Below are 10,452 nucleotides of genomic sequence, written 5' to 3'. Positions count from 1 at the left end.
GGGCCTGGCCTATGCCAGGCTATGGCGCCTATGCCATGGCTATGCTGCAGTATGCAGTATGCGCTATCATGGATAGCCTATCGTTTCTTTTCTTTTTTTCGGCAATAAAATGCATCATCCTATCATCGACGTCATCCACACCACATAAACATCATCATTACGTCACATCTCTCATCGAGAAATGCGCGGGAAAGCAGTCAAAGCACAAACACCGCGCACCGCTGCATGCATGCCGTATCTCCACGCCGCGCCATGCGAGATCTTCCCACCGGTATTTGAATTTTTTTTGTGAGGAGAGAAGAAGCGATGCGACTGGCTGGGGCCAGGACTTGTGTGTGTGAGGTCGACTTTTGCCCATCCACCGTCAGTTGTTTCTGGTTTATGCATACCAATTAGTTGTTGCTGTGGCCGAGGCGAATTTACAGGATCTGGCCCCCTAGTGGGTTTGCATCATGGACCGGGCAGAAGATAGCTTGCCGTTTCTTCATGGCTCCAGGTGGGTGACGAACAGTCCACGTTGCGTCGACTAAATTTTGAATTTTCAAGAATGTTTCAGTAAAAGCCTTAAAAGGCCTATCTCTGATGGGGTGTTTTTTGTAGTATTGCACCCTCGTGATCAGTGATGCATACTGCAGCATAGTGCTCCACAAAGCAGAAAGATATGAACGTACATGAGCACAAAAGGCGCAAAGTAGGTTTCTTGCACATTTCGATCATCTGGCGACTTGTGACATGTTCAGAGGGACTTGGCCAGTACAATAAACCCTAGTGTAGTGATGGTTATAGTTGTAGTAGGTGAAATATTGCCTTGATTAGTGGTCATTTGGATGGTCACTTGGGTGAAGGAGCTATTAGCGCAGAACGTGTTGATTGTGAGCGAATATAGAAGTGGAAGGAGTGGATTGTAAAATACTATGTAGTAGCCAGATGCGTGAAGATAATCCCCCCCCCCCCCCCCCCAGACCTGCTATTGGTGGTGTTGAGAGTTCTAGACTCAAGTGTGGGTGGGTGTATGTACACATGCACTGCACATGCGTGTGGGTCTGGGTGGTTGCACACCTGCGATCACGCAGAGGCGTTGGAAGCGGAAAGCACTGGTCCAGCGCACTGGGACGTCACACATGACAGGCCACAATACCAAACAAACCGACCGAAGTTTGATAACTCAGGCATGGGCATGCAGCGTCGTTACGCGGCACAGTATTTGCCCTTGGTCAATGTGATGATAACACGACTATCAGTATTAGTATACTAGTCTTGTAGCTTAACATTGCCTATCATACATGTTTCCCGGTGCCGAAAGGCGGGCTCACCACCCCTGTATGGCAACTTCCCCATGTGTAACCCCCAAGACGAAGTGAATACCGTAGTAGTCCTACTGGCCAAAGTTAAAATAAATAAATAAATAAATAATAAAATACTTGTAGATGATGTAACAATGAAGTCAGTTGTATGGAAGTTTTGGAAGAGCATGCGCGTCTACTTCGTACGTGTATATTGTAGGTGTTCCCGTCTTTGGCGATGAAAGCCATAGCATTTTCTGCCGCTTTACCTCGCTGTGGCTAGCGCTCAATTGATGCGTTGTGAAAGCAGAACGTCCATCCTATCACATGCAGCAGAGTGTGCAAGGAAATCGCATTGCACCTTGTGTTTCTTTTTGTAGTTGCTAGAATTTTTTTCTTTTTGAAGTCGACTTTCATGCAAAACTGACATGGCTACACGTAGGACCCTTCCGACGTCGCAATGCAAGGGAGGAGAGTCATATTCGACTGCGCCTGGGCTTCCCGGAACGATGTCGATGACGAGGGCACACCACGACATGCTGCTATTCGTAAGACGAGCCATTTTCTGAGTCTGCGACGCACTGCACCACTGTCTTTTCGTCAACAAGATTCGACTCCAAGTCGATGTCCAGGCACGCACCCTTTTTTGGCGAAACATTGGTTTGGCGGCCGCTGGACCTGCCGGACCTGTTCCGACGCCCCTGTTACGTCATGGCTTCACTGATGTTCTTGAGGAGGAATTTTGTTGTTGGAGTAGTGGCATTTGGATACGAGCTTGCTCCTTTTGTTCAGCAGCGTTGTCTTGTCCGCGGTGATGATATGTAGTTTTTCTTCGAGGCAGATGTTGCATCTCTTGCTGATGTTGCTGTAGGCTAGACTTCTCTCTCGATGGACCATTAATGGGGTATGGAAATTGAAAGAAAACGCACAAAGACATCCACTACTCCACCACCATCTCTTAATTTGTGCGCGCGTGTGTGTGTGTGTGTGTGTGTGTGTGTGTGTGTGTGTGTGTGTGTGTGTGTGTGTGTGTGTGTGTTGACTTTCACTCACAGTGGCAACTTACCGCAGTTGCGGTCCGAACTGTCGGCAAGTCTTCTGGGCATGTCCGGCTTAGACAGCGCTAGCTTGCAGGATGATAGTCTCACAGGGGCTGTTGCAGCAGCATCGGGTATGTCTCTCTCTCTCTCTCTCTCTCTCTCTCTCTCTCTCTCTCTCTCTCTCTCTCTCTTTCTCTCTCTCTCTCTCTCTCTCTCTCTCTCTCTCTCTCTCTCTCTCGCTCTAGCTCTCTGTCTCGTATCTCGCTCTAGCTCTCTCTCTCATGCTTAATCCCCTTTTTCTTTCTTTTTCTGTCTTAGGCATTCCGCGTAATTTGGACAGCATCGGTAACGTCTCACCCCATCGCACTCGCTCCATTCGCGACCATGAAGCTGTGAGTGTATGCTACCAGTGTGTCTTTCAGAGGGACAGCGCAACTCTTTGACCCTCCGCTGATGACATTGTGGTGATGTAATGATGACATTATCACTAGGTCTTACTCTAGTCTGAGACAGATTTGTTATTATCATTATAGGGTCCATTCTTCCACACCTGAAAGGACAAGTGAGCGTAGATTTCCTTTCGTTTACTTCTGCACAAAGCATGGTGCCTAAGCAGATACAACCATTACGAGGAAATGAAGGAGATGGATTTACCAGATATCTGCACTTTTCTCTACTCTGAATCGTGGTCCGGAAAGCATTCAGGTATGGCAATGGACTCTAGAGCTCAATTATGGTTGTCTTTTTGTTGATGTCTGTAGCAAATGTCAGATCTGAAGAAGGAGAACTTCAGTCTCAAGCTACGCATTTACTTCTTGGAAGAGCGTGTCAAGATCGCCCAGCAGAATGTAGACGGTGGCGATGGTGAATTCCAGCTGGTTAGTTCTGTTTGACTCTCTAGGTTCTGTACAGTACTGGCGGGCGCCGAAGAACGGCCAGGCTAGAATTTCACCAAGCACAGCATACCAATGTATACACGGTGACTCAACGGTGCATAGACTGTACATGAAAATAAGAACGATCAAGGCTAGGAGGCTGCTGACCGTACTGTAGGCGTGTCATTTTAATTTAAACCCTTCCTCACGGTGCATGGACTTGAAGGCTCCGCTCCTCTACAGCGGTATTGTCTGTTCATGGTGGAATAATGGCGGTCTAGGCACACCTGACTATGGCGGTACATGTAATTGTACGCCTGCACGCACACACTCTTCAAGCTGCGAACCTTGGAGAGAGAGAGAGAGTGTGTGTGTGTGTGTGTGTGTGTGTGTGTGGGCAGGCGTGTATTTACCGCCGTTTCCCCAGGTCAGCAGTTTCTCCAAGCTTTCCCGTAGTGTTTCTCGATGTTCGCGCGCGTCTGAATGCGCTCTTACCATATACGTTACGGGAACGCGAAAAGTGATCAAGGGATTCTTCGCGTCGCGCTCCCGTAACGTAGTGCAGAGCAGCGCAGCTAGTATTCGATATCCCTGGTCGTGTTCAGTACTTTCAGGTGAACAGTGTTGTCATTCATCTGGCTATCATTATCATATGTAGGAGTCAAACGGGTGTACCTTTAACTAACGAACGGGTAATTTTCTTAAAGGGGAAGTTAAGGCAAAAATTAAAATTTCACCAGTTGTAGTCTTCGGGGTGCTGAGTCGAATGGTCGTGGTCCGAGGAAGCTGAGACGCTCCCTTCCTACTTGAATCCCAATCGAACTCGCGCACTTCCACCGAAGCTGGGTGACTGCGCCCTACTAGATGGGGATTTGTATGCAAAATGTCACTAAAAGCGCCATTTCGTTCTTATAAAAGCACGGATGACCGCGATTGGCCCATATGTTGTAGTCTTTTGGACGCTGAGTCGACTGGTTTTGGTCCGAAAAGGCTGCGATGCAGCGTTCCTACTTTATTCCCAATCGAACATGGTTGAACAAGCGGTCACGTGCTCCTGCGTACGCCAGTCACCTGGTCACCGTGCTTGCAGGGTACAACTTACTAGCCTGTTTGACCTTTTTTGGGTGCAGTCCTGTCACTCGAGTTGAACCTTGGTGTGAAAGTTGTCGCCTGCTGGCGTGGTGACCAGGTGATTTGGGCACCCAGGAGCACGTGACCGCTTGTTCAACCATGTTCGATTGGGAATAAAGGAGGAACGCTGCATCGCAGCCTTTTCGGACCAAAACCAGTCGACTCAGCGTCCAAAAGACTACAACATATGGGCCAATCGCGGTCATCCGTGCTTTTATAAGAACGAAATGGCGCTTTTAGTGACATTTTGCATACAAATCCCCATCTACATATAGTAGGGCGCGATCACCCAGTTTCGGTGGAATTGCGCGAGTTCGATTGGGATTCAAGTAGGAAGGGAGCGCCTCAGCTTTCTCGGACTAAGACCATTCGACTCAGCACCCCGAAGACTACAACTGGTGAAATTTTAATTTTTGCCTTAACTTCCCCTTTAACGGGTACCCTTTAGCAGCCATGCTTAATTTTTTGGGCAATTTTCACATAAATCAAGATATTAATTCATCTGTCATTGGAAGAGAAAAAGACATATGGATACGAGTTAAGAGTAACTCTCCATCACTGTAACATGATACTATATACAGTCAGAAAGTGCAATTACTAGGCACAAAACTGACAGAGTACTGAAACATTCGACGTCCTGACACCTAGCTTCAACACATCTCCGTAGCGCTAACTGACAGCCTTCCAACTTGGAAGGTTCAAGGTTATGGAAAGACCAAAGAGGGGAAGGCAAGCGCAACGAAAACGAGCAAAAGCTACAGTCCCAACGGAACAAAGAATCATTGGGTTGCATTTTGATATCACATTGTGATTCGCAAATCGATTGGTGTCTGATAGTCGCAGGAGTAGATCTACTAGGTACGAAAATGCAACAACAATGCAGACATCCAGCGTGGAGTTGTAAATAATTGACTCCCGCCTGGAATACACGATCCCAGCAGTGTTGTTCCGTACTGACTGGTTCATCAAAATTCAAACGGGTACCCTTTTAATAACGGTACCTGAGATTAACGGTCGGGTACCCTGTACACCCCTTTGACCCCTAATCATATGTATGCACAGTTCAGGCGCAGAACTGTGTCATGTGCACCCCCCCCCCCCCCCCCCCCCCCCTAACAATTTCGACCTAGTACTAGGCTAGGTTCAGCATGCACATAATGACCATGACGGACATGCACCAGCCATCCTGCGGCCGTGCACCACCTAAAAGGTGGACCAGCTATGCCGCTGGGCATTGTTCTTTTGCCTCGCTTCATTGCCAACTTTCAATATCCGCCTGTGCTGTGTGTCTTGATCGTGCTCCGCTGCTGCAGAATATTGACTTGCAGGTCGAAGTAGCCCAGCTCAAGAATGACAACCAGGACAAGCAGGTTCTGTTGCAACGGGCTGCGTAGGTTCCACTGTGCTCTCGGCTTTCCTTGCTCCAGTCCTGAGAATTCTGCCAATTGTTTGAAGAATTCGCACACTCCAATGCAGACACCCACACATTAGTGACATTACCCAGTCTCACCACACATGCACACGCGCGCGCGCGCGCGCGCGCGAAACAGTAAAACCTCTTCACTGAGTGACCCATCCCTAGTGTAGCAATACAAACTTGACAATTCAGACTGAGTAGTGCTCCAGAAGCAGCGCGAGTTATATCATTGTTCGATCATTGTTCCAGGATGAATATGGTCATCAATGAGAAGTGCGTGTTGACGAGTCTGGTGTTACAGCTGTATTTTGTCTCCGTTTTTTTGCAGTACGCGAACCCGTGCAATTTTGTTCTTGTTTTTTTGTTTGTTTGTTTGCAGTACTGCCATTGACACGTTGACACGCAACAATGATGAGGTATGTGTAGAGTAACCATTCGTTCAATTTCTGTACGCGTGTGCGCTGGCCATTGAGAGTTGCTTGTGCACACAGAGGACATTTCATCTGTAGTTGTGGATGGTTGAGTCCCTTTACTACTCACCGAGCACCTTGTTTTGAAGGATTGCACTAGCGAGATGTCTACTTTCCTATGATATGTTTGATCTGTGTACTTGAAGTACATGAAGTTCGACAGTTACAAGGTGCTGTTCTGGTGGACTGCTGCTGCTGCTGCTGCTGTTGCTGCTGCTGTTGTTGTTGTTGTTGTTGTTGTTGTTGTTGTTGTTGTTGTTGTTGTTGTTGTTGTTGTTGTTGTTGTTGTTGTTGTGTTGCTGCTACTTCTGCTGGCTGGTTGTTGTCGTTTGCTGCTCTCCTGTTCAATGTTCAGTTACAAGAAGGGCACACGGCTGGAGAGGGACTGCGAGCTGAGCTGACAACTGCCAGGGAGGAACTGGAGCGTTTGCAGCAGGTACACTAAGCAGTCACCGCTACCCAGTGTAACTGTTGTGACTGGTCTCGGCATTGAGTTGTGTGCTAGTGGTGGGTAGTGTGCAGTCTTGAAGTCAACCTATGAGATATGAAAAGCCTTTTTTTCGTCTCACACTGCATGCACGCTTATGTACATGTGCACGTGTTTAAAAGTTTGTATCATGCGTGTGTTTTTGTGTGTGTGTGTGTGTGTGTGTATGTTTGTTTGAAGGAGTCCAAGTTCCACCACGATCGATACCAAGAAGCCAGCAGCGAGTTGGTAAGAAACTAAATCCATCTTCTTTTCTTGCATACTCTGTAATGTTGGTGTTTCTATATCGCAGCGGTCTTGCATTTCTTCCAGGACGAAACGGTGATGGTGTTTTCCACCATAGTCCAGGGCGTGGCGGTAGACAGCCTTGCCATCATTGCTCATTAGCCCCTCGACCAACACGGCAAGGTTGCTGCGATGCCAGGGAGCATGGCCCAACCTGGAAGAACAGCTCTGTCCCACAGATTGAGAGGTATTAATTCCTACAGTGAAACCTCTCTAAGACGACCTCTCAACGGACCTTCAAAACGTGGTCTCTGTTACCAGGTGGTCTCCACATCCAGGGCCATTTGACAGAAAATAGCATCCCTTGGCTTGCTCCTGGTTTGAGAGGTCTTCTAGGACAGGTGGTCGCTTTATCCGAGTGGTCTCCTTGACAGTTTTTACTTTACTTCGGAAATTCGGTGGTTTGTTTTTGTGGCTGTTTCCTCCAAATACTTGAACTTTGTGCATGTTTTTTCTTGCTTACTGCATGCAGGGCAGCCTAAAGAGCATCCAAGAGGATCACATTGGGTTGCGACGCCATCACGACAACCTGGTGCAGCAGACGACGGCAGAGAAGGTGTGTTGCGAAACACTGTGTGCATGGCAATGATGGTGTTATTCTTGGGGCTTGTTCTTTACGTGTTGATGTTGTGGCCGCTCTTGCCTTCGCCTGGTCAAGCGAGGCGCACTGTGACAACTGGCAATCGCAGTAGAATAGGGCTTTCATCCCATAGCACTGCTTGATTGAAACTAGGAGTGTCATCGAGTAGTACGGTGCCCGTGCTACTCGTAATTAGAGCGAGTATTCGGGAAGCAGTTTGCTCCTGAGAACCCAATCGGGTAGTTGGAATAGTTTTTTTTTGTGCAACGGTGCATTTAAAAGCATGGCCACCTGCTAATACTGTATACTTTCGATGTAGCACAAGTGCACACTCACTGTACAAACTATGTCCCAAAATACCCGATAGGGTACCCGTGCTACCCGGATAGAAATACCCGAACTCGTTACCCGTCCAAACCCCTACCCGTTGCAGCCCTAATTGAAACAAGAAAATCATGCTCAGAGTGCATTGTTCCTGTTGATAATGTAGTTAGACTGTCGAGTTTTGTGTTGTCAGTGCATGCAGTTCGCATCTTACCATTGCTAATATTAAATGTTAGCATCAAGTGTCTTGCCGGTGCTCAGCTGTGCTGTGTGGTATAGTTATCTTTTCTATTCTTTTGCTATGTGTGGGTGCGTGCGCATGCGTGTGCGTGCTGTGTGTGTGTTTGCATGATCAGGCGAAGCTGGAAGATCAGTTGAATGAGGCACAGCAGTAAGTCATCTCTCTGTCTACTAGTAGTCCTTGGCGTCGCTCAACACAATCTCTATAACTCTGAACTGGAGAGGATACGCTGTACACCGTAGTTTCAAACAATAAATTGATCTCTGATGGCTCTACTCTGCCCCTGATTCTCTGGTATTCCCGCCTTCCATTTTGCTTACAGGCCGGTAAGCCATAGTGAATCTGGCGTTCCTTTTGTCCCAATCTTCTTGTCCACAAATGCATCATTTGTGGACGTGTTCTTGTAGGGAAATTGACAGAGTGCGTGGCGTTTTGACTGCTACTGAAGAAGCTAAGCAGGTCAGTCTTAAAGTGATCCAGTCTTTCACTGGGTGTATGTGCCAGTGTGGGGAGCTACTGAAGTAATACGGTTCTCGAAGTATGTGACCTTTTGCTGCTTGGCAAGTGTGGAAAATCCTAGCTATACGCATGTACATTTGTTTGCTCTGTTGGTTCATATGGTGGTAAATACTCACCTGGCAGTATGGCGGTAAGTACACGCCTGCCCACATGCGCCCTCTAGGCTGCAAAGTTTTTCATTCTGCTGTTTGCTGTGTTAGTCATTGGAGCATTTTGCGTTTGCCTGTGTTCATTGCTCTGTGTGCCCATAGCAACTTAATGATGCTCATTCTGCCTCATCGTCGCTGGCTGAGCAACTGCCAGCACTCCGCTCCGAGCTGCATGACAAGATAGCCACAATTCAGGTGATAAGAACATATGGCCACACACACACGCACACACACACACACACACACACACGCGCGCGCGTACACATACACACACACACACGCTCGTTTTTCGTTCCTCAGTAGTTTCTGCTGGTTATGCATGCTTTTGAATCGTGCCTCAATTGGTCTTCAATTCTTGGGTTGGTGCATTGTACCTTTCTGTGCCCACTGCTCAGAGCTGACTAAAATGCAACAAAGAAAAAGAATCTCTGCAAGACCATTATGTAGTTTTCCACTGCGTCCTGACTTTCTTTCGTTTTGTCCTTTCTTTTCATCGAAACAGGACCTGGAAAGGAATCTAGCCGATGTGTCGGGAAAGAATAAGGTATGCGTGTGTGTGTACGTATGTGTGTGTATATGCGTATGTGTGTGTGCGTGTGTGTACGTGTGTGTGCTGCATGGTGTCGGATGCGATGATGTTGAGCCATTATCAAATTGTGATTGCTTGGACCATCCATCCCCTCGTCCTCTCCTTCATTTCAATCTTCTTATCTCTATTGGATACCTGTCAGTGGTTGAGTACTCAGAGTTCCTCCTCTTATTGTCTTAGACCGGTTACAAAACACACTACAGTAGAACATGTTACGGTTACCACTCTGATCAGGCGACCACCTAGACTAGAGAATCACTACAACTAGGACCAAGGGGTGTTATTTCTAGTCAAATATCCTGGATATGGACACCACCTGTACATGTATAGGAGATCATGTTTTGAAGGTCCATTGAGCGGATAGCTTAGACAGATTTCACTGTACTTCTGTTTGTACGTGCGTGTGTGTCAGTGTGTGTGTGTGTGTGTGTGTGTGTGTGTGTGTGTGTGTGTGTGTGTGTGTCAGTGTGTGTGTGTGTGTGTGTGAATATGCAGCATAGACGTTGGACTGTTGACGTGGTGCACATACTCATTTGCCATGCACTCTGTGCTGGAATTGTGCTCTCTTATTTCTTAGAACTTGGCGAAGGAGAGAGATGACATCCAAACAGCTGAAAGCAAGAAGGTCAGGCATGCGTGTGTATATTAATATGTGTGTGTGTGAGGGGGGGGGGGTGTTTTGTTTGTCCATTACTATAGACCCCTTTCCGGATCGCCGCGAATCTCTATGGTTACCGAGAAATTCAAACTTTGGTGGGCAAGAAGAACCACTCTCCTTTGTCTTTTTAGTTGGTTGGATCTATTTTGTCGTCCTTTCCTTTTAGTTTCAGCCATGGTGCAGACCTGTGCCGTCATAGGATGCACAAATAGGTATACGCGTGGCTGTGGAGGTGGTTTCCACCGATTTCCAAAAAAATCCCAAGCGCAGGGGACTCTGGATTGCTGCAATTCGCCGTGAAGAAGCTGATGGATCGCCCTGGACACCAGACACTGACGAGCGAGTCTGCAAGAAGCATTTTGTTCTTGGCAATCCGAATGCAAAGGAAGCAAAGGACGACGAGT

At 47.5% G+C, this 10,452-nt stretch overlaps 1 protein-coding gene across 1 annotated transcript in view; it reads left to right on the top strand.

The window, feature by feature from the left end:
- The first annotated feature begins 293 nt into the window (after nucleotides 1-293).
- The window catches only part of LOC135818533 (putative leucine-rich repeat-containing protein DDB_G0290503), a 54,914-nt gene continuing 44,755 nt past the window's right edge, over nucleotides 294-10,452 (top strand). The window contains exons 1-14 of the mRNA XM_065331928.1: nucleotides 294-496; nucleotides 2,339-2,454; nucleotides 2,642-2,715; nucleotides 3,085-3,201; nucleotides 5,643-5,719; nucleotides 6,126-6,162; nucleotides 6,572-6,652; nucleotides 6,884-6,931; nucleotides 7,461-7,544; nucleotides 8,249-8,283; nucleotides 8,541-8,592; nucleotides 8,904-8,996; nucleotides 9,304-9,345; nucleotides 9,968-10,015. Coding sequence (XP_065188000.1) covers nucleotides 453-496; nucleotides 2,339-2,454; nucleotides 2,642-2,715; nucleotides 3,085-3,201; nucleotides 5,643-5,719; nucleotides 6,126-6,162; nucleotides 6,572-6,652; nucleotides 6,884-6,931; nucleotides 7,461-7,544; nucleotides 8,249-8,283; nucleotides 8,541-8,592; nucleotides 8,904-8,996; nucleotides 9,304-9,345; nucleotides 9,968-10,015 — 948 coding nt within the window. The 5' untranslated portion in view covers nucleotides 294-452. The remainder of the gene's footprint in view (nucleotides 497-2,338; nucleotides 2,455-2,641; nucleotides 2,716-3,084; nucleotides 3,202-5,642; nucleotides 5,720-6,125; nucleotides 6,163-6,571; nucleotides 6,653-6,883; nucleotides 6,932-7,460; nucleotides 7,545-8,248; nucleotides 8,284-8,540; nucleotides 8,593-8,903; nucleotides 8,997-9,303; nucleotides 9,346-9,967; nucleotides 10,016-10,452) is intronic.

The sequence above is a fragment of the Sycon ciliatum genome, chromosome 5, assembly GCF_964019385.1.
Source record: "Sycon ciliatum chromosome 5, ocSycCili1.1, whole genome shotgun sequence".
In the NCBI taxonomy this organism is placed as follows: domain Eukaryota; kingdom Metazoa; phylum Porifera; class Calcarea; order Leucosolenida; family Sycettidae; genus Sycon; species Sycon ciliatum.
The sequence above is the reverse complement of the archived record's forward strand: the minus strand, read 5'-3'. Positions and strand labels throughout refer to the sequence as shown.